Raw genomic sequence first — 23,318 nt, forward strand, 5'->3', positions numbered from 1 at the left:
AGATGCAGGTTTGTGCTTTCAATAACCACACAAGCAGAAGCTTAAAGGGTTTGTGCCAACTTTTATTATCTGTTTTGGAAATGGGATTTGGGGAAGGGAAGGAGATGTGCAAGGAGGAGCTGATTGTTGCAGATGGGAATGTTTGGGATGTATGCTGGCAGCAGTGTGTCTGACCAAAATGACTGAAGCAGTAAAGCATGGCAGCCAGGACACTGCCTTAGTGGATGTGCTTCCTTTACAGGGTTTTTGTTTTTAAGGTCTGCTTTGTAGATTATTTCACATCCAAAACAAGAAAGCATATTTTAATGTCTCTATATGTATTTGTGTATATATATATAAGATAGATATAGATATATATATACACACATATTTTAGATTCTTACAACCCCCAGCTCCTGAAGGTTTCAAGTCTGAAGGGCCATGTATATATATGCATTATAAAGAGATGATAATTGATTGAGACAAGGCTTCCTTACTGGCTGTATGATAAATAAATGGGCAAGATATCTTTTATTGAAATCTTGCACATGTGCAGAGAATATGGTTTAGCCAAGCACCAACTGGTAACCCCCCTCAAGCTGTCCTGTCTCTGGCTATTTCCTGCAGGGGTGGTGTGAGGCTGCCTGTGCTGTCGCAGGAATTTGGGGGGCTCACCCCTGTGGGGCTTGGAGGGGCAGATTGAAACATACTTGGTTGTGCTTCCCATGGGTCAGGCACCCTGCATGTTGGGGCTCCTATTCCCCATGGGACTTCCAGTAGACCCTTTTGGTTTATTTTACCATGGAGGAGAAGGTTTGGTGGGCAAGAAGGGAAGGGGTTTTGAAGGGGAAAGACAGTCAAAATTCACCATACAATAGACAAATCTTCATAAAGGTTCGTCTGCCTGCTCATTCTTTTCTCTCTTTCTCTCCCTGTCTCCCTCTTATGCTGTCATGTTCACTCTCACTCTCTGCAGGACGTACGCTGTTGTAGGGCTAAAGGTCTCCTTTTGTCAGGCTAAGGTCAAGTCCCTGGTTGGCGAGGGCAGCCTTCATACGGGCCTGTCCACGGCGTACTGGCAAGGGCTCAGGTTGGAAGCTGCTGTCTGCACCGCTGGGTAGGTGAAGTTGGCGTGCTGCTTGGCCTTCAGCCGCAGGCTGGCCAGGCTGGAGTTGCACGTGTCCCTGTACATGTAGGGGCTGGCTGTTGAGGCGTAAGGACAGGCACTGGATGAGACAGCAGAGTTGAGGCTCGGGCTGTTCAGATTATTGATGTTTCCCAGGTTGTTGAGGCTTGGGGCCGGTACCCCGGTCACAGCAGTAGGGACCATGGATGAAGGCATGGTCATTGAGGTGATGGAGCTGGGTGGGGAGAACATGGGCTGGGAGGAGAGGGGACTGACGTTCATGGAGTTGAAGAATGGAAAGCTCTTGGCCGAGAGGGGACTGCTGGCGAGCCCCTTGGTGGCCCAGTTGTTGTAGGAATAGCTGGAATACATGTCATCGTAAGGCTGCATCAGTCCATTGAACTGGGCTCCAAAGCTGTTCTTGCACAATTCGGCCTGTTGGTTCCTCTCTCGTTTCCTCCACTTAGCTCTGCGGTTTTTGAACCAGACCTGCAAGAGAGACAGAGGGAGGGCATGGGAATTGCTCTGGCAGACTTGAAAGGGGCCAGGGCCTGGTTTCTTTGCCCAGGAAGATGAACTGTTGAAGGGCTGGTGATGATCCCAGGGAGACTGAAGCTGAGCATCAGGAAAGAGCTGCAGCAAGATGTCTGGGCTTCAGGGTCATCTCCCAGCAGGAATCACCAGGTGGTCCTCAGTCAACCAACAGAAACCCAAACCACTGCCATTTCACAACACACAGAATAACTCACCTCACTCAACAAACAGACGCCCTTTATACAGAAAAAAGAGAGGAAAATACTTGCTGTATTTCCAAGAGACCACAGTCAGGAGGAGGGATTGGGGTTGTGTGACTTGGGAGCAAAGTATTTGGGGGATGTGGCTTGAAAACTGCTGAATAAAGGAAATAACTTCTCTTCTTTTGACTTTACCTCAGGACTGGCTTGGAGTGGGGTGTTACAGGTCTCTCTTCTAACAGGAAAATCTGCTAGTGTGAGAGGGGTTCAAACAATATAATTTCCTAGAGCATGGAAGCTGCTGGAAGGCTATTCATGATGCTGCTAACTCATATTTCTAGTAGCAGAGAGAAGCTCTCACTCCAGCTGGAGCCCTGCCACACCATGCCTGTGACTGCACATTGGTTTGGGAACCCAAAAGAGTGCCCTCCAGCCAGGGTAAGGCTGGGGGGTGATGGTACTGCAAGGAAAGGATCTGCTGGGTCAAGGCAGCCAGCTGGTGGGTCTCTGTGGGGAAGAGCCTTGGCTTTGGATCCACCTGTATAATTGCAAGGTGGCCCTGGATGGGGAAGGCATCACCAGCAAGGGGTATGTGTGTGGCAGTATGTGTCAAATCTCAAGGGCAGACCCTAGTGAGGTGTTTCCAAGAAACAGGAAAATTTTCTAGTGCTCCTAATTCCTTCCTTGCTTTGGGGACAGCTTGGTCATGTATCACAGCAGGCTTCTTCCCCACGAGCTCAGGCCCAGGAAGATGGAAGGGCTGCAGTCCTACCCGGACTCGTGCCTCTGTCAAGTTGGTCCAGACTGCAATCTCCTCCCTGGTGCTCATGTCTGGATAACGGTTTCTCTGGAAAGTGGCTTCCAGCTCTTGGAGCTGCTGGCTGGTGAAGTGCGTCCTCTGCCTCCGCTGCTTCTTTTTGAGCGAGCCGTCTTCAGGGTTGGAGTCGTCTGTCTGGTTCTGCTGGGACTTCTCAGTGTCTGTGCAAGAAACAGAAAGATGGGAGAGATGCCCTGAGTTAACTTGAGGGCTTGGATGCACTTGGGGAGCCTGTCGTTGGGGCAACCAGTGCATGCTCAGTGAGGGCCCCTTCCACTGCAGTCATCAGGAGTGGTCCCATCTCCCTCCCTTGTCCTTGCAAGCAGGAATCCACCCAGCACCAAAACCAGTGCCCCCTTCATGCAGCACAGCTTGCCTTTGTTTAACTGCCGTAACAGACGTTAGCTCCAAGTGACCAGATTTAGATTTTCCAAACTTCCAATATTTGGGTTTCATTAACAGTTCACATGGGAGAGAGTGGCAGAACTTATCCAGATCAGAAGGTTCTTACTCTGCTTAAAACTCTCTGCCTAAGGTGTCCTTTAGAAAAACTGAACAGAAATTACACTTAAGACACAACAAATGATCCAGTCGTGTCCCTCATGAACAAGGGATGGGAAAAGGCAAATTGCAAAATTGATAGCAAGCTGAGGCTCTTCAATTAGTTAAATCTGAGGAGCACAAATTTTCATTCCCCTTCTTGCTCCTTTACATTCTTACTTAGCTGCATATGTTTATATGTTTTGATTTTTAAAAAGTTGGGAAAGGCCTCTCTTAGACCCTACCATAAAGTACTCCAGCATCTCCCTGTCTTTCTGCCCCTGCCTCCTTCCTGATCCACAGATCCCTCTCCTGGAGGCAGTGTCTTTTGTCCTTTTGTTTCACTGCCCATTAAAGTCTCAAAACTCTCCACATATTCTCCATATGTGAAGAGAAGAGACTCTTCACACTGATATCTCACTGAAATGTACAGTTCAGTCTCCTTCTGGACATGAAGTCTATGTCTGCATGCTGAGCTTTTGGCTGCTGTGAGTGGAGGTGGGCAGCCAGCTGCTTCCCTGTGCCACAGCCCTTTCTGGGGGCTGTGCAAATACAAGCAGGCAAAATACAAATAGGGGCAGAATGCAAATACAAATATCCTCCCTTTAGCTGTCCTCCATAGAGTGCCCAACTGCTCAAATGTGGTACTTTCTTTTATGATGGAAGAAAGCTATAGCTTGTGTTCAATTCTGCTGGGAATCAAGACAAGTCACTGTAGAGGAAAATTATTCCAATGAAAATAAATAATTTCTGGTGTTCAACTCCTTCCTCTGATCTAGAAGCTAGCCATTTCCAAATGAAAATCAGATCTTCAGCAGGGAGAGGAGGTGTTCTTTTACAATGGGAAATAGTCAGCTAAACTAAATAGAAATTTTTGCAAATAGCTCCCAAACTGTTCCACTTGGAAGAAGAACCTTTAAAAAAATCATGGCATCACTGCTAAAATTGAAATTTTTGTTTGGTTGCGGTTCTCTGAGTAGAAGCTAGTTCAAAAGGCTTCAAAGTCCAGAAAAATCTCAGCATGAAGGTGTCTGGTACAGCCCCTTAATGAGTAGGGAGGCAAGAAGACAGCAGCCTGGACTACAGTTGAGTCAATGAAAAAAGGAATTCCACAAGTCAAATGGATGTGCTCTGGAATAATAGCCTCTGTCTTTTCCATTTAGATTTATAGGGCATGAGAGAGGCCTAAAAAAATCTGAGCCCAACAGAGACTGCTGCAGGGCAGTGCTGTGCCAACAGTAGGTGCTTTAGCGAGCTCCAGGCCTGGAAGATGCTCCTGTCTCAGAAATAGGCTGCTGCTACCCTTTTCCTATGACAGCCTGTTAATTCAGAAATATTTTCCTGCTGTTCCTGGAAAGCTCTCCTTGTACTTGCCTTTCTTCAAAGGGAGCAATGCTGGAGTTGCAGAGAGCATTTGCAGGAGAGGTGCTTCAGGGAGGAAACCCTGGGTGTGGTTAGTGGCTTTCTCCCCACCAGCCACCCCTGCTTCTGTAGCATGTCTGACACTATCCATCAGCAGGAGTGTGAATGCAAGGACAGTGAGATGGCCATTGCTCACAGCAGCAGGTCATAAGTTGGGTCTTCTGAGCAGGAAGGTGCTATGTCCTGTTCTCAGCATCAGGACCAGTTTGTGTTTCCATCCGGGGTGTAACTGTACAAGAAATTTCCCAGCACACTCTTGAAACAAAGCCATAGGAATTGAAAAGTGGAATGAAGGAGCTTGGTTGTGGTCTTGTGGTACTCTTCTCATTTTCATGAGCATCTTTGTGGATCTCATATTCAGCAGAACTCTTGGAAGCATGCTCTTAATGTGGATATTTATAGTGGTTCTTGCCAAGAAGATTAATCTGATTTCTCTAGCTCAGTGCTCTAAACCAGTATTGGATGCAGGAGATTCCTGCACTATTCATCTCCAAAAGAGATTGAACGGGGAGCGATGCCACCCATCTGAGCTAGTTATTAGGAATGGCTCAGTACAGATGAACGGACAACATTTGGTTTGTTTGTTCATCTGCTGAGCCTGGGTTAATTAGGAGCCTGATGCATACAGGGGATGTGTTCTCACCAAAGTCCCTGACAAATATTCATTTCCAAAGGGCTTGCTGTGAAGTAGGAGGCTATGCCCTTATCAGGAACTCCTGCCCAGGACTGCCCTTCTTCACTCAGGAAGAAACTATACCAAGAGGGAAAGAAAATGGAATGAAGGTACCACTGATTTATGGGCTACATCTGGGTGAAAGAGATCACAGTGTATCTTGTTTGGTATCTGTCTTCTCAACACCCTCTGGTATACCTACTTTCCATAAATCTTAAGTCTAAGGGGAAGTAGGAATCCCAACTTTGAGCCTTGAAAAATCTCTGCAGTTCATCTTGGTGTTCTCTTTGTTTCCATACCTGCTAGCTGTGTTTCTTTCTGTGTCATCTCTTTTCTACTTCTTCTATAAGCAGGGAATAGGTGTCCTCTGTAAAAGGTGCAGAGTTTTGACTGATTGCAGTGGGGACCCAAATCTTGGCAATACAGGGAAAGCAATGAGCCCAGAGAAAGGATATGGGTGCCTTGAATCTATGCTTGAGGAGCATAATGTGGAGAGATGTGGGGCAGTTCTTTACCTCCCTCACTCCTCATCCTTGTCTCTCCTGACCTGTGCTGCCTGATGAAACCTGACAGAAGGGGGTGTCACTAACCATGCCATACAATTGGAGGATGCTTGATATCCCTGAGTGCTGAGCCTAGAAAGGCAAGGTTTGTGTTCACTTCCTCAGGATCTCATACTTGTGTGGATGAATGAAGCAGGGCCAAGGAGAAGTAGGGAGGCTGCTCTCTTGAGGGGAGTCAGTAAGTGCCAGAAGTGCAGCCCTGCCCCTGTTCCAGGCAGCCCTTGGTAGCCAGCTCTATTCTGCCTGACACTGCTGATGCATGGCTGCCATCAGCCTCTGCTGCAAAGGCACAAGCTGCCAGCACTTGCACACAGGTAATGCTGGCAAGTCACCTCCCAGAACCATTTTATTTCTAGACTGCTTAAGACAGTGGGGAGTGATGTAGCCAGGCATCTGACGCTTATTGTCACCCCAAAATAGGTCGTGGAATATATCTTGTACACATTCGCCCACTCAGTGAAACGACTGTGGCCATAGCTGGAATTAGCTGCCCATGCCTAATGGAAAGAAAAGTCAGTGCCTAAATTGGCACTTCTACAGCATGCCAGGTTGGGCTCGATAGGGAAGGCCACTTGAATGGAGACACTGCCATGCATCCAAAGCAGCTGACGAGGAGCCACTGAGCTTGGGGATGTGCCCAACTAAGGTACGTGTGCAGTGGGGAATTTGTCGGGCGGATTCTCTGACTCTCGTTATCCCAGCGTAACTCCCTTCATGATACTTTCTCTGGGGAATTTTAATCTGCATCATTATCCTTATTAGCTTTTGCATGCGGGTGAGCCTGGAGGCTTTACACGGAGAGCAGCAGGCTGTCCCCAGCCCTCACTCCCTCATGCTGGCACTGGCAGAAGCAGCTTTGCATCCTGACACATCCAGAATAACAAGGGATGGAGTGGTAACCAGACAGATGTAAAATCCAGAGGAAACCATAGCATTTGGTAGCTGATTTCTGAACAGGTGTGAATGGTGGTGATCCTTATTCAGAGCCTGATAAAGAATTCAGCAGGCTTCGGGTTGGTTCAGCCTTTGGGAATGGTCAGAGGCACCTCTGTGGGGGAGCAGCAAGGCACAGGTGAGGAGACATTTTCAGTTAAAGCAGGAGCAAGACAGTGCTTCCCTTTCATCTTAATGGTTGAACCTGGAAAGTTCAGCCTAAGGTTTACCATTACCTTGGAAAATTTAAACCCAAACAATTTAAACAGAGGTTAAAAAAAAAAGCGGTTTAAAATTAGGTGTAGCCTTCTGTGCCTTGGACACTTCCTATGTGGTGGGGAGAGCTCTTCTGCTCTGGGGATCCTGTTTAGACAAATACAATAAAATCTTGATTGGGCTGTGACCTGACTTGCCTGGCTCTCGCCTGCCATGGGCTGTACCCTTGTGAGCAGCGGCTTCCTGCAGCCAGGGCCAGATGACCCCACCACTGGGATGATGTTCTCACCCTCCCAACAGCTGTCATTGCAATATGGACCCTTAAGCCTTTCCCCTGCTTGTTGGCACAGCCATGCTGCTATGGCATTTTTCTGGCTCCTAGTACAAAGAGAAACTGTCCCTCTGGGAGCACTGCAAGCCACTGGCCACCCAGATCCACGCACAAGGATGGGTCAGGGTTTTTCTTGTATCCTGAGCCTTGCACTCACCGCTGTGGTCCTGCCCTTTGCAGCTGTGCTCATGTTGAGGAGTTCCAGAGTCCGAGAGAGACAAGTCTGGGCTGCGAGCCTCTGCATCTGCCAGCAGGTTGAAATCCATGGGGCAGGGATGGGTGGTGGAGAAGGAGGAATCTGAAAAACAGTAGTCACAGGGTGATCAGAGAGATCAATGTGTGTGTGACCTCTCCTCACCACCTCCAGCAGGGACTTGCTTTGAGGAAAGGTCTAGGAAAACTAAAGGATCCCTGTGTGATCCTTGGACACCTTTGAGTTTCTTGGCTGGAAAGTGGACATACTGGGCTTTCAGCTGAGCTTCCCTATCCATCAAAGATCATCTAGTGACACTTCTATTTGCAGCCTTCAGAGAAAGAGCCTCCAATTTATAGGTGACATTCAGACTGAAATAGCAACGCCGGGAGCATGCTGTGTAATGGAGATCTGAGGAAGTGGTTCTGGGCCAGCCAAGGGCTGTTAGCACCTTCCCCAGTCATCCCACCTCTCCCACCCTCCCTGCCCAGCCTCCCTCCTCTTTCTCCCTTGTTTCTCCTCAAGCTGGCCAAGCCTAAGTAAAGCTGTTCGGAGAGCACTCTATGCACACATCCCACCAGAAAAGCATTCCTGTGCCTGGTACTGATAGGAAGGCACATCTGCCTGCATAGCCACTGCTACAAGCAGAGACCCAGGCAGTGCAAGTGAACTCCTTTGGGGTACATAAGGACTTCTGGAACCTGAATTAACATGGAAATCACATTTCACACACTTAGGTGCCTGGGAATAAGTGGTCCTGGCTGTAGCAGGAGCTTGCTTCCAGCCCGAAATCATCCTGACTGGAGGCTCCCCATGTCCCCTCAAGAGGCTGACCTGTGCTGGTGAGCCATCTTCCCTGGCTGAAAGCATCCCAGCTGGGAAGCTGTCAGTGCTGCTCCCCATGACTGCAGGAACCACTGTGACTCTTCTGCCACCTCTTTCCACACCTTTCTTTCCCAAGACCAATTCTTTTCATCATTCGCTTCCTTTTGGACCCTGCACCCTCCACCTGTATTTCCTAAAGGAACTCAGCCACTTAGTTCTGGACCACACTGGATGCTTATGAAGAGGCAGGCATGAGGCAGTAAGTGTTCCAAGCCTGGCTACATCCCCTTGGAAAGGTGAGCTGGCCTTGTGTTAGCCCCTAATCTGAATTTTGGGTCATAACTCAGCAAAACACGGGATGTTTCACTGCCACCAGTGCACAGTTTATGAAGGCTGGATCAATTTGAGGGGACCAAAGCAGCTTCTGAAACTTTAGCCACTCCCAGCTGATACTTCCCCAGCTAGGGATCCTTTTACTCTAAGACAGAACAGCTGATACATTGTGCCAGGATCTGGGACCCCTGGGCTTAGGGAAGTTTGGACCAGGGGTTTGAAATTTTCAAACTTTAGGTGGAGATCAGTTGTGAAGGCTGGTTCCTGGGTGGTGAAGGATTGCCCAGCCCCTCAAATCCATGTGTGTCAGGGAGGGAACGTGCTGAAGACAGTCTGGGCTGTGTTAGTTTTTAGACATGTAAACAAGAGATTAATCACATAGCTGTTGCACCTCATTTGGATGTGGATGACAGTGACTAAGAATGTATTTTCAGAGCTGTCTAAAGCCTCCTTTAGTCAATTTGCACAAGGCTGCTGCCAGGGCCCAGGGCTGATCCCCATACCTGCAGTGTGCTTTCCAGGCTGTGATGAGAGAGAAAGGAGCCATTTCTAATGGTTATCTGGCTGGCTCCTGCAGCAGATCTCTCTCACAAAACCCCTGCAGTTTCTCTTCACTCAGCTTGACCTCCCTTCACTGCCTGAGAGGTCCACCGCCTCCCCCAGGTACTGGTGGGACAGTCTCAACACCAACCTCAGTCAGTGCTCTCTGGAAGCAGCACATAACAAACCAGGACCTGGTTCTGGTTTCCCAGACCTTTGCCTTGCTCTGGGCTTCTCTCCTGTGGGAGAGAAGTGGAAGGACTCTGGCTTTGCCATGAGGCTGGTTTCCATTTCCACTTCATGGCAAGGCTGACCTTTGATGTCTGCTGGCTGTGTTAAGCTCCTGCCAGCAGCCGGGCACAGCCCTGTTGCATTCTGCAGTGTGTACATACATGAAGTGATGTGACAGGGGCTGTGTTTTCTTTAATACCTTTGCATGGAGTAGGGGAGTCCATCTGCTGCTGATATTGCCATGGCTTTTAGCATTACTCTCAGAATTATGCAGAAACGCGGAGTGAATTAATTCCACGGATTAAGTCTTGATTAAGATGTGTGTCACTTTGCTGTCTCAGAATTTATTAAGAGCCCTTCTTGAGTCTGCAGCAGATGGAATTTCTGCCCAATGTTTGTAGATGATAATTTCCCCTCTTCTACAGCCATTTGCATATGATTGCATCTGTCAAGCACAATTTCCTCTCTTCTAGAGCTTGACACTGTACTGGACGATTTAAGGAGGAATTCAGATCCTTGCCTTGCTGTAACTCAAGGACAGTGTCCTCCTGTACAGGGTCCTATTTGCTCTTTTTTCCACATCTTGCATTGCTTTCATCTCTACAAACTAGAGTGAAGACAGGAAAACCAGGGGGGAGTATCTTACATAGGCAAGGTTCCATAGGCTTAAATGACAACACAAAGTACAAGGCTCAGGAGAACTTAGTCCTGGTATTAAAAATTTATGCCTCATCCTGGGCTGCACCAATGCAATGGTTGCAAAGTTCATCCAAGCTGCTGGACACAACATAGCATGTTTAGCCTGCCTCAGAGATACAGTGGGCACTTAGATTAAAACTGGTTATGAAGGGTGGCTAGTATTCAAGCTTAAACTGGGACTTGTGGCTGAGCACCAGTTTGCTTTGTGAACAGAATTTAAAAGCAGGAGGATTTCAGAGAGAAGATGATGTATGTATATATGTAATTGCATAACCTACTGCATGTGCCATATGTGGTGGCATCAAGGAATGCCTACTCAGTTTGCTCTGAGCAGGTCATGGAGAAGCAAAAGCAAGGGGAGAGAGGGATCTACTCAGCATGAGTATAAAAGCAGGAAAAGTCTGCAGTGGTGACAGCACGTGAGCTCTGTACCAATGTATTTACCCAAAGGCAACCCCATGCTACTGACACAAAAGGCTGTAAGGTATTCTTCTAGATAATACAGCCCTTTTGGATTAAAAAAAAAAAAAAAAAGTGCTTTTGTCCACATTGGCTAGATCTTGCTGTAGGCAGAGACATTAAAAATGTCAGTGCTAAACCTTCATGGCATTTCTACTAAGTTGTTTGCCCAGTCTCAAGGAATCAGTGAAATTGGCAACTCAAAAGTATTTTTATATAAAATCAAATTTATCATCTTCATCTCACTTTCTTTTAACATAAAAGAACAGTTTCTTTAGGGACAGTTCCTATACTAGCAACTAGCAGCCAGGCTTCTCAGAGGCTTCAGTTTTGTAAAACTAGCCGTGGCTCCCAGTCTGCTCCAGTAGCAGTAACTCCTTCCATCAATGTGTTATTGCCCCTGAGTTAAAGGTTCCCAAACCTGTAACAAACACAACTCTTCTTCCAGTCACTGCCCATGTGCGTCCTCTCCTTGGTGCCCATGTGAACATGCTGTGGCCACCTGTACAAGACCCTCCAGCCAGACAGGGAATTGCCATCCCTTCTCCATGGGCATGGTGAAGGGCAGGGGAAGAGCAATCCTGGCTCTAGGCCTTTTCTCTTTTCAAATGCACCCCATTTCTATTTCTGTGTCAGCTCCCAACTGCTCAAGCCAGGGACATTTAGGCAGTAGAAGGAGGGCACTCCTTCGTGAGGAGTGCAACCTCATTCACCTGAAAACAGAAACAAGGGTCCCTGTGATCTGTCTCCTGGTTCTCTGTAACGCATTGCTCCATCACCTGGGAGCAAAGAGGATTTCGCTTGGGTGTTTTTTTCTTTGAAGAGGTGGGAAGGAAACAGAGAGGCTGACTTCAAGCAAAGTAAGGCTAATTATAGGGGTGGCTTTTGTCATGTGGGTCTTGTCCATTGAGAGCTCCCTAGAGCTGACTGACTGACTAGTGTGAGCTGCTCAACTCTGCACTGCCTGCAGGCTTCCTGCTGGACCTGCTTTTGGCAGGTTGATCTGGAAGTAAAAAGCTGTTTCTTGCATTGTTTTGATGTTATTTGACTTCCCATGGGCACGCAGGTGTGCTTCAGCAAGGACCTGATGCTTCAGGTTCCAAGATAGCAGCACAATGACCACTGATGACCCAAGGATAGGAGGGAAGCCCTAAGCTGGCCTCTCTCAAGCAGATCAGCACCGCCCTGTGGATCTGTGAGTTTCCTGCCTCCAGCCAGGGCCAGAGTACCTGAATCTTCTGCTTGGAATTGCTGATCTACACAAAGAGTTCAGGGTTACCCCTCAGGCTGAAAGGTGTTCTGCAATCATTTGGGGAGAAGTATCCTTTCATTCTTGCATCCCCTGAGGTGAAGATATGATGTTACACTAGATTCTTAGGGTCAGAGCTGTCTCTTCCTGCTCCATCAATCGCAGAAGTCAAACTACTGCTGATTGCTTCACTCCTCCCATGGTCATTTTCCCTGGGTGCCGGCTTACTTTTAGGAGAGACAAACATTTGGACTTCTATTTAAATGTACATTTTCAGGAAGACGATCTGCCTCTGTATTTTGGTGCCTTTGAGGGGCTGAGGCAAGGTGGAACAGGCCCTGCTTCTCCCTCTGCTCCTTGTCAAAGAGGAAGTGATTGAGAGTGTGCCTCTCCTCTTGAGGAAGAGCATTTTGTTCTTTGGATACATGTGTTTGTTCAGGCGATGGTGCCATCAGAGTGCCTGTGGGCTGGAATTACAAGTGCCACATGAGCACAGCACATGAATCGTGCAGCAACCAAGAGTCAGATTCTCTTTGCTGACCAACACAAATGCTGCCTGTGAGGGGCTCTTTCCCCACTGCTAGAAAGCAAGAAGGATGGGGTGCAAAATGAGTTAATATTTGTTTGCTTGAGACTATCGAAATATAACTATGGGGAGACCAAGGTCACCCACTGCTAAACATCTCAGTGTAGCTTTAAATCTCCAATCTTAATGGAATTGCAGCAGGAACCAAGAGCAACCATTAATCACTGGAAGATAAACAGCAGCAGCCAACCGGTGACCCGGAGCGCAGGGCCATTACGGGACAGGAGAGCAAGCTGCCTGCCTCCAAAAACATCAGGCTGTGCACAGCCTCAGGCTGCCTGAGCAGTGGTTTCGGGTGCACACTCAGAAGTGGATCATTGACCTCCAGCAAGGGCTGAGTCACAGGTTATAATAAACTTTATTTCTCTATTTAGTCCCTACAGCTGGGCACTAACCCCTGAGCTCCTGAGGGTGGCTTTCTAGTGGTGTGTGCTGCTTTGAAGAACATGGTTTAGGGGTTTTATTCCTCTCATCAGTAGGAATTGCCAAAGCTCCCTGAGGCACTTAGTGACTTTGTTGTCAGAGCAAGTTGTCTGGCACTGCCCCACACATGGATTGGGCCACAGAGCACTGAGAGCTGTGCATGGTGCCATGGAACTGCAGTAGCCCAGGCTGTTGCTGCCAGGCTTCCTGGCCACAGCTGGCAACAAGGACCTGAGAGCTGGCAGCTCTCTGACAAGGGGATCCAGGTTATTTCTCTTTTTGTGCATGGCTCTAAGGAGAAGTTCTCAATAATGTGAGGTGGGAAGAGGGTGAGGAGGTAAGGTGCTGCCACTGACTTGTCTGGGATTGTATCCTTCATCTCAGAAATCACATAAATGAGCATATCTGAGCTGGTGGAGGTAATAACCAAAATTCTTTTAAGTGCTTTCAGATCCTCAGAAAAGAGGTGCTAGGAAAATGCCCAACCATGCTGGACATTGCCTAATGCATTTCCTGGGGGCTGGAGGCAGCCTGCAAGATGAGAGCAGGCCACTTGCTTCCCTCACATTGACATGAACCTCCAGCTGCAGAGGAGGATGATGGCTGAAACCTCTGCTCTGGGTGGCAGAGGGTTAATAAACTGCCTGTATTCCGGAGGATTATCACAATGGAAATGTCCCAAGGATTGACAGCTCCATACCCATGTCCACAGCAAAAAAAGCCCACAATGGAATGTGTCCTGTTCGCTTATTTGATGGGCTGCACTGTGCCCCTGTGCTGTGGAAGCGCCCTGATGTCACCATGCCCCACACACAGTGCATCATTCCCCACAACAGGTGTGCCTGCAATCCCCCAGACTGGTGCAGACCCTGCCAAGCTGAAGCACTGGCTTCTGCAGGGTAATGTGCTTGGGCTTGGCTTAAAGCAAGTTCTTCACAATAGTATCTTTGGACCTCCGTGCTACCCTTAGCATACCTGGATGGTTTCTGAAATGGCACAAAAAATTTGGAAACAAATTGCTAATCTTAGCACAAAACAAAATCCCTGCCAGACTTTCTGCAAAGTTGGGGGTTTTTTTTCTCTAAACTAAACATTCATAGTTCTTGCTTTCTTGTAAGCATTGTGCTTCAGGTCTCACTGTGTCCAGCCGTGTTTCCAGTGTCTCTTGGATGCTATGCCTCAGAGGGGTGTTTGGAACCTTGGATCTATCAGCCAGGACTGGGATTTTCATTCTGACAGACTGTGCAGTTATATTAATAAGGCTACACTTTGTTATGGCTTATTTTGTTTGTTAGGCATCTGGAACAAAATAAATCAGCAAAAACTCTGTTTTGCCCAAACAACTTTCAATTGCAAAAAGTTGCTGGCACATGGTGTGGATCCACCATGCAGGAGTGCTATGAGTGAGAGGACAGTCTGCAGTTATAGGAGAAGAAAAATCCTGCAGGGAAATTAATCCCTTTGTTTTGGGGAAGGGAGGAAAAAGGCTGATTTCAGTAAGAAATTCTGCCTGGGAAAATCTTACAACTGAAATAAAGGATCTGCTAACGTGGAGTGCCAGCACTGGCCTGGCTGGAACATACTGACTCTGTTCATCCCCACCTGCCCTTGCCCACTCCTGCAGCGCCGTCAAGCTGGCTGCAAAGCAACTCATGCCACTGCTGAGGGATCTGCCTGCATTTGCATGAGAGAAATAGCTGCACAGCCACAGTGTACAAGGGATTGGGATCTGCTCCTGCCGAGCCAGGAGCAAGACAAGAGAGTTGCAAGCCAGGATCCCAGGCAGGAATGAGAGGTGCAGGCAGCCTGTCTGCAGCTCAGCCGAACACACGCTGCTCATGCAGCAGCAAAGGCTACCAGGGCCTGCCATCAGCAGATTGGTATGTGTGGCTGTATTTAGTTGGGCAATTGTATAAATTTGACTAATTATTCTGGCAGTCAAAGGAAACTGGCCTGATTCCTATGGGGGCTGTGCTTGCAGAAGCAGGGCTGGGTCATTTCTGTATCTCTGTGGCTGTAAAGTTGGCTCATTTTAGGGAGGTCCAGATAGCTCTGTGGCTCCAGCTGCTGTTAGATTTGTATGCAGATGAAGGGCAGTGGATAAATCAGATGTTATCGAAGATGTAAATGATTCTCATAATTAGTAAACATGCTCAAGAAAGTTTGTCATCAAGCAGGGGGTTGAAGGTTGGGATGGATGCCCTGCCACCAGCATGTCACACCACTATGGCTGTCTGACCTCTGTGCGCTGTAGGGCTGCCAGTGATGTCTGCCATCCATCACCACTTCTGGAAATTCTTTCTGGAGAACTTCAACTTTATCATAAACATTTGTTCTATGACAGAACTCAGCAAAACCAGCAGCTAGAAAGAAACATTTTTGGGAGGAGGGGTGGTACTAGATCGTTGTTTTAAAATGACCTGCCAAAGCTCAGCGGGTTGCAGAGCTGCAAAGGGAAAAGGGGTAACTGCCAGAAATTCTGTGATGGCCCCACTAACCACCATGGCCAATGAGAAGCTCTGCTGGTTAAGGAAACAAGAGCCCAAAAACTGCTGGCTTGCTTCAAGGGATGTGTTGTCTCAGTGCAAACCGGCAGTGCTGGAGGGAGTCAATGTCTGCTGTGCTTGGCTGTAAAGTTTCCTGATGATTTTTCTTTTTTTCACCCCCAAGTAATTTGTATTTAAATTTTGTTTAAAGCTCTCTGGCAAGAAGATCCTTGCAGAATGAAGCCTGCTGTGAATAAAACAAGTGGATGATCTCAGTTTACAGTATCCCTCCCCTCTTCCTTGCGATACTGCAGCTGGTAGGGCTGGGGCAGGAGGAGGGTGGCTCCGGGAGGGATGCTGGAGCTTGCTCCCTCTCCGCACTCCATCTTTATGGACCTTGCACCATGCCCTGAAGGTCAGCCTGTTTACCCAGACACTGTTTGAAGGGGCCGAGGGAGGCAATTAGCAAACAGCGCCGGGGCCGATCCCGCAGTGCCTCGCACGGGGCTGTGCCGGCAGGATCGGGCCCGCGGATCGCCCGCTTTCCTGTCCTGCAGCGGCCGCGAGCGCTGCGCCTGTCGGGGCCGAGGAGGAGGAAGGGCGGGGGGTAAACAGAGAGGGCTGGCAGCCCTTCTCCCGGAGCCTCTCGCCCAGACGCCCCACTCGAGGCCGTGGCAAAATGTCTCATGTCCCTAAATCCATGGCACAACAGTCGCTGCAAAAGCAAAACCAAGAGGTTTCACTTTGGGAATCCCGAAATGTGGGAGTGTGCTGCCTAAGGACTGTATACAAAGTATGCTTCTTTTTTTTTTTTCCCTCCACCCCTACTCCTCCTTCCACCCCCCCTTTCCCCCGCCAAATCCTCAGTTTTTCCATCTGCTCGAGGCCGCATCCCATGCGGAGCCCTGGGAGGTAGGCAGTTTGGGTGGGTAGGAGAGGAAGCTGCAGAGCCCTAATTACTCAGCCAGTCTGGCCCTCGGGCGATCCCATCAAAGCGGCTCGGAGAGAAAAGGGATGGGGCAGAAGGATGTGAGCCATCTCACAACGCTGCCGCCTGGGTCACACCACGTCCCGTCCACGGCCGAGCCTGCTCCGGGGACGGGGCTGCACCCTGAGAGCAGCCTCTGCTGCAGCCCCAGGGCCAGGGAACGGCTTTCCAGCCTCCCACCCTGGTCTGCGACTCGGCATATCTGAGCTCAGGCCCTGGGGAACGGTTATTAAAACCCACCCAACACAAAGTAAGCTGCGAAACCCTTTTAAATGGGCAAAGAAAGTCCATATTTTACATCGCTTTGGTATTTTTCTCTGCTTAGGTGTGGATTCATATGGAGGCTGATCTTTATAGCTCGATTAATTTACCTTAACAGTCTAATTTTTTAAAAAATTATCCTAGTACATCCAGACCTCTAAAAAGTCTTACTTATTTTATTTTGGAAGAAAACCTCCATGCATTTACTTTTTAAAAAACAGCCTTGAAATAAATGCAAACAAAAAAAAACCCCCAAACCCAACTCACAGAACTGGAAGTTGGGATATTGTGGCACCAAAAATAAAACTGATGGAACAAACAGGGAATTTCATGTGGTTTTCATTGTCAAGTCTAAGCTCAGAAACAAACAGGAAATAAAAATGGCTAAAACAAAAGAGATTTCTTTTAAACTGTGTTCAAATCTAAGTGGGGAGCTGCTTTATGTGGGAGGGATTCTATGTTTATTTGCTTTTCAAAAAAAGGAGTAAATAAAAATGTCCACATGCAGACAGGTCAACTTGATTTACCGTTAAATCCTCATGTTTCACAATGGTCATTTATAATCAGCTTTTTAAAAAGAAAATTAGACTCATAAAAATGGCAGCATTGCAAAGGAGAGAAAAGGCAATGGGTGGTGGGAAGGCTGCTTCTGTTTTAAATAAGGTTGAGAGGAAGTAAGAATGGAAAGAGGGAGAGAGGTGGAAGTAACTGCGAACCTCATTTGTTTCATTCCATCTTTGCACTTTTTCAGTTTTTGCAGAGCTTGGCAGGTGCTGAGCATTCCAGCCTGTACCACACCACTGAAGCTCCCCATGTAGCAATTTAATGTAGGTACTTGAAAAGAATAGCCTATAGGATCAGTGCTATATGATTCAGAGTGGCATATGTGCTATATCCTCCCAACAGAAGTATTTCTTAGGCTCTCAGATTTGGGATTGTGAACTCGTTTGATAGGGGTTTACAAACTGGTGTCTCAATCACAGTAGCTCTGATGGTGATTTTTAGGGGTTAATTTAGAGCACGCAGGACCCAGCTCCCCCAAGCTGAGGATCTGCTAAGATCCCCGGTAGCTGCAGTCCCACCAATGCATCTCAGAACATTTTGAACAGTTGAAAAATCAGAGGGACAAAATTAATATCAGTTTCTGCAAATCCAGCTCTGGTTTCCCTCCTCTTTTGCACTATTCAAAAGGGTGTAAATGTTTATTTTCTGGTGGAGCTGTGGTTTAGGAGATAGCAAAGAGCATCAGATTGAGGGTCAAGGGACAGAGGCTGTATTTCTGACTCAGATCAGGAAATTCTGCCAGAGCTCAGTTTCTCCTCTGCTCAACAGGGATATTTCCCTTCATTCTAAAGCATCCAGAGATCTACGTGTAGAAAAGCTAGGAGTCTCCTGAGGAAAGAGATCATGAGGTTCAACTCTTCAGAAATGAGTGTTCCAAAGATGAACCTACACCCTGCAAATCAGTGGTAAATTTCCTGTTTAGGGGTAGAGGATTGGCTCTCTTCCTGAATCTGCTTGGTAATACTCTGACACTGACGGGAAGAGAAGAGAAGAGAGGGACCTCCCTTGCTACTCCCCACCTCTTTTTAAAGCCTAGTAACAGAAATGTTTCTTAGCTCCTGCCCAGCTAGATCTCCTAGGTCTTTCCTGGAAAAAAAACTTCTAATTTTTTTTTTTTTTTTTTCCCCCGAAACCCGACAGATCTATTGCTGACCATCCCACAGGAATTGCTCTGGCCAGGCTGCCATACCTGTCCTCCTCTGCGGTCAGAGGGAGATGAGGATTCAAGCAAATCCTTTCCCACAGAAGTGACCCCCCCCTTTACTGAGTCTGGCCCCAGTCCCTTGTGCTGCCAAGCTTCCAGGATCAGCCTGTGGACTCCCTTAAATGCCCCAAGGAAGCCCAGAGCTAATAACCAGCTTCATTCAATTCCCAGTCACATTATTATCCAATCTGCCAGAGGCATTAATATTCAGAGGTGAGGCGGGAGGAGGGCAGGGGTGCTGGTGAGGGGGAGCAGCACACAAAGAAGAGGAAGGGAAGTGTGGCGGACTGGCCTCAGAAATATTCCTCCTCCAGCCGTCCGAAACCCCAGCCTATTTCAGCCGGGTGTTGACAATAGAGGGTTTTTCCAACAACCTCAGCACGAACTTTAATACCAGCTGGTAGAGACTGTTCTCCAGCCAACAGCAAATGCCCAGCCTTGGCACAGCCTAATACCCACCAGCCCCAGTGGCCCACAGCAAGAGGGGGAGCTTTGCCCCCTCTGCCATCAGGCCCTAAGTAAATAGCAATCTCCCATTTTTAAACAGACAGATAAATAGCTGAGCCTGCTCAGAGACGCCACAGCCTCCTGTTTCTGACCCTGCTCCCTCCATGGCACCACAGTCTCGTCCCGTTGCCTTCCAGATGCAGAGAGCACAGCTTGAAACCAGCAGTTCTCCCCATCTGGGACTTTGTTCCCAGACCCAGGTACCTCCCCTGTCCCCAAGGCCAGGGCACATGTGCCAGGTCACGAGACAGACCTCATGTCCCCTGCTCATCTCATCTTCCTTTTGGAGCGGTCTCCTAGATCAGGTTTCTGGCTTTTTCTTTTTGGCAGTCTCCAAAGTCAGCCTCACCTCTCAATCTCAAGGTTTTGGGTAGCATCTGACAGAGAGAAGATACAAGGATTTTTTTTGCCAGCTGTCCAGAGGGAACATGAACCAATACTTTTGCAATTTAGTCACAATTTGCCGATCTAATAATTGCCCGAATTGAGCCCTTATAGAAATGTAATAGATATTAATTGAGTCTTGAAACAGTTTCTCTGACAAATATTAATATTGGTTTTTAGACAAGTGCCTTGGACAGGAATATAGGTGGGCTTACATGAGCAGAATCTGGGCTGCAGGTCAGGCAAATCCAGGAAATACAATAACAGTAAGAAAACCACCGCCCTTGCCCAGACCCCTCTCCAGGCTGGCACGGAAAGACATCTCTCTGTGAGGTTCCTTATGAGGAATACCGGGCATAGTGTGACAATTTGCTAATGAAAAATAATAATTTAAGAAATTAAAATCAAACTCTGCTCTTCTTCAGCAGACATTTGTGAAAACTGAAAGCAGCTACCATGATTGGACATTCCCTCCAGAGACAGAAGGCAGGCTTTTGTCCCTCACGGCGAGCACAAACACCCATTCACTTCAGCTCATCAGCAGGTTGAGGGGCATGGATGTGGTGCTGGGAGCCAGGGAGACACTGATCCTGTCACTGAAAACATGGTCCCGTCCCTGTCTTTGGAAGATGGGACAGGAACATAGGTGAGACTCCGAAAGACACCTTCCTGAGCAGTTGCTTCTAGCATCTCCCGAAATTGCAGATGGGAGAGAGCCATTTCATCCCTAGCATCCTGTCTTCCAGGCCACGGGCTATGTGTGGAAGACCCACAAGTTTGTCTGGGGGACGCCAAATTCCTCTCTTTGCTTAGAAAGTGGACGGGTCGTGCACCCATCAGTCGGAAGTCTGTTTCCCTCCCAGGTGAAAGAACGGGAAGGAGATGAGGGATAAGTTTTGATTTTTGCACTGCCAGCTCGAGGCGTCAGAGGGGTGCGGCAGCCGGGGGCTCACCTCCAGGCTCTGCGGGGCACCGGCGTCCTGAAGCAGCGCGTTCCTCTGCGGCTCCCGTGCGGAGCCGAGCTCTGCACCTGGTAACCCGGCGGGCCGGGCGGGGAAGGGGTGCGGAGCCCCGGGAGCTCCGGCCAAGGGACTGCTACCCCGATCTGCCTAACCCCAGCGGGGCGGGGAGGGGAGGGGGTGGGGGCTGCGGCAGCCCCCGTCAGCGCCTCTGCAGGGCCCCGGCTCTGCCGAGCGGTGGAATCCAGTCCCCTCCCCGCTCGTCCCCTCAGCTGTCCAGCCGCGGGGGCGCCGGGTGAACGGCCGACAGGTGTGCCCTGCTCGGCGGCACCGGGCCCGCCGCCCCCCTCCCTGAGCCCGCTCCAGCAGCTGCGGCGAAGCGCCGGCATCGGCCCCCGCCTCGGTCGCCCTCCCCCGCCGGAGCCGCGGCCAGTCGGGACGCACCCGTTCCTTACTCCCGCTCCGAGGAGGAGGTCGGGGGAAAGGACAAGGGGGTGCCGCACTGGCGGGCTGGCTCTTCCCCCGGAGCCGCACTCGTTGAGCGGAGAATAGACGGGGCAGCGGACAGTACCGGGCTCCGCCGGGAGCCCGCTACAGTTGGCCGGCCTTCCCGGGCACTCAGCGGGACGGAGGGACGCCGCTCTGCACCGTACCCCCGGCGCCGGGGAGGCGGGAGGGCCCGTGCAAGCGCCCGGGGGCCCGACAGCCGGTTCTGCCCGCAGCGTCCCAGCGCCGGCCAGCCGCGCTCCGGCAGGGACGCTCGATGCTCCCGGCAGAGTTGCCGCGGGGTCGGCGCTCCCTCACCGCAGCCCGACCTGGTCTATTATTCCCGGTCGGGTGCCTGGAATCCCATCCGCCGCAGCCAGCGGCGTCCCGGGGCAGATTCGCTCCGTCCGCCGGGGCCGGCTCGCTTCTCCCCGGCGCTGCAGGGAGGTCGGCTCTGCTGTAAACAGAAGCCAGCCCTTACATAAATATAATTTATCCAACTGTCCAAAAGCCGTCGGGCTGCCTTCCTTTTCCCCGGCGACATCTCCCCGCCTCGGCCCCGGACCCCGCAGACAGCTGAGTCGCAGCCCGCAACGCCGTTATTTACAGCGAATCCCGGCTAATTTAAACAGCCCCCTGCCCGCTCGTCCGAGTGGAAAATGACTAAGTTTAGCAACGGCGAGAGACTACAGCAGCGCTTGTGGGAAAGGGGCCCGCGTCGGCCCCGAGGGGACGGTCGGGCTGCGGCACCCCGACGGCGGCGAGCAGGGGTCGCCGGCCTACAAGGGCAGGGCAGTGGAAGCGCCGCGCCCCGCTGCCAGGCGGACAGCGCTCCCGGCAGCGATCGGGGGCAGCTCGGCCGCGCACAGCCCCGGGACCCCTTCTGGATGGCAGCGCAGGGCTCTATCCGCCCGCTCTCACCTGGCTGCCGCCCCTCAACCCACGGGAGGCGACGGAAAGCCGATGTCGCGCTGAACGGGGCTGGCCCCGTGCTGCCGAGCCCAGCACAGCCAGCCACCCCGCCGGGGATGCTCTTGCCCTGTGCCAGCATCGAAAAGGTTACGGCCGGCCGGGCTAGTATGAAGGGGCTCAGAGTGAAAGGAGGGGAGAAGGTCGTCCGGAAGATCGGGGACGGAAAGGCACTTACAGTGGCTCCAGATGCGGGTTCGGCTGAGCGGACTTAATCCTGCGAGAGGAGCGAAGCTGACCGCCGCCCCACGCCCCGGGCTGCTCTGCCGCTGTCAGAAAGTAAATTCCCCCGGCTCCCCAGCCACTCTGCGCGTCGCTGCCGGCCCGCGGCTCACGGGGAGGGCGGAGGCGGAGGGCGCCGGCCGACTGCCGCCCATTCACCCTGGCCATTCACTTTATGGCGGGCGGCCGGCGCCCCCCGCCAGCTGCACCGGGCGCCCCGCTCCCGCCCGCCCCATTCCAGCTGCGCGCCCGCCGCCGCCCGCCCCGTCCAGCGCCGTCCGCCCCGGCGCCGCCCCCCCGCCCGCGCCGCCCAATCGTCCCGCGGCTCATTTACATACGGCGGCGGCCCTGCTCTCCGATTGGCCGAGGAGGGCGGCAGGCCTCACCGCCCCGCGCTGGCCCCGCCCCGTCCCGCGCGCCGCGCCGGGCGCGGGGCAGGTCCCGGGCGCGGGGCGCGGGCGGCGCGGGGCGCGGCACCGGCACCGGCACCGGCCCCGGCACTGCTCCGGGCCCGGCACTGCTCCGGACCCCGGCACTGCTCCGGGCCCGGCACTGCTCCGGACCCCGGCACTGCTCCGGGCCCCGGCACACCGCCTGCCTCCGCCAGGCCATCCCGCACCCGGAGCCCGTGCCGAGCGTCCGCTCCTCAGTACTGCGCGGCGAGCCTGCTCGGGTTTTGCAGTTCGAGCTATCAGCCAGACAGAGCTTTTTGGGGGTACCGAGTCCGCAGTCAGCTGGAAGCAGTGGGAAGCGTTCCGCTGCACGATGGAGCAGCAGTTGCAGCGCACGCTTCATCGCACGCACTGTTGCGGCTCTAGGCGGCACCGGGAAGCGCTTCTCTGTCAATACTGTGCCGCTCCTACCGGGACACGGAGGCTACCGGCTGTGCGAAAAACACCGCGCTCCAGCCCACTGATGGGTCTTTTGGAGCTTAAATGCTGCTCGTAGTTTAGATTCCAGCCTGACTTCTGCTGAAGTTCACGGCAAAATCCCAGTGCAGGAGTGCAGGGTGTGATCACCCCCTGAAATGTCCCCAAATGCTTGTACCTGCTACAGCAAGCCTTGAACGTGTTGGCACGCACATTTTACTCCAACTAAACAGGTCTCCTCTCTCCCAATGCTTACAGGGAGAAGTTTGTAGAAGCTGAGCTTAGCCTCTCTGTCCTGCTCCGGGAGCCCAGGGGAGAAGTTTGTCCCTGTCAGACTCTTCTAGAGCTCGATGTGTGATTCTACGGTCTGATTTTCTTGAGGTCATTCTCATGTCAACCTGCTCTCCAATTTATGATATCAAAGGTCACCCTCAAGCTCTTCCACTGACATATTTTAAAGATTAAGAAATAATGCTGTGAGAATAGTAGCGAATTTTAACCCTGAACGATTTACCAGCCAAATTTAAGGACCCTAATAAATGCATAA

General features: G+C 50.8%; 1 protein-coding gene and 2 long non-coding RNA genes across 9 annotated transcripts in view; 2 read left to right on the forward strand and 1 right to left on the reverse strand.

Annotated features, from left to right (window-relative positions):
- The window catches only part of LOC135306518 (uncharacterized), a 28,698-nt gene that overhangs the window by 2,817 nt on the left and 2,563 nt on the right, over positions 1–23,318 (forward strand). The window lies entirely within an intron of this gene.
- On the reverse strand, positions 48–22,099 carry PITX3 (paired like homeodomain 3). Of its 6 annotated transcripts, none has more exons than XM_064430639.1 (4): positions 21,859–22,099; positions 7,492–7,632; positions 2,612–2,817; positions 48–1,594 (listed from the first exon to the last, which is right to left on the reverse strand). In XM_064430639.1, exons 2-4 carry the CDS (start codon positions 7,598–7,600, stop codon positions 1,031–1,033), a joined length of 879 nt encoding a protein of 292 aa, XP_064286709.1. In that variant the 5' UTR covers positions 7,601–7,632; positions 21,859–22,099; the 3' UTR covers positions 48–1,030. The 6 variants fall into 6 exon arrangements, with proteins under 6 accessions (XP_064286709.1, XP_064286714.1, XP_064286711.1 ...); XM_064430644.1 differs by lacking the exon at positions 2,612–2,817 and adding an exon at positions 19,136–19,259; XM_064430641.1 differs by lacking the exons at positions 2,612–2,817; positions 21,859–22,099 and adding exons at positions 19,136–19,259; positions 20,220–20,273.
- LOC135306521 (uncharacterized) lies at positions 16,545–20,070 on the forward strand. Of its 2 annotated transcripts, XR_010367327.1 has the most exons (4): positions 16,545–17,438; positions 17,940–18,076; positions 19,447–19,594; positions 19,692–20,070. It is a non-coding gene; the product is annotated as an uncharacterized LOC135306521 (long non-coding RNA). The 2 variants fall into 2 exon arrangements; XR_010367326.1 differs by lacking the exon at positions 19,692–20,070 and having other exon boundaries at positions 19,447–19,628.

This window comes from Passer domesticus, chromosome 8 (assembly GCF_036417665.1).
Source record: "Passer domesticus isolate bPasDom1 chromosome 8, bPasDom1.hap1, whole genome shotgun sequence".
Lineage (NCBI taxonomy): Eukaryota > Metazoa > Chordata > Aves > Passeriformes > Passeridae > Passer > Passer domesticus.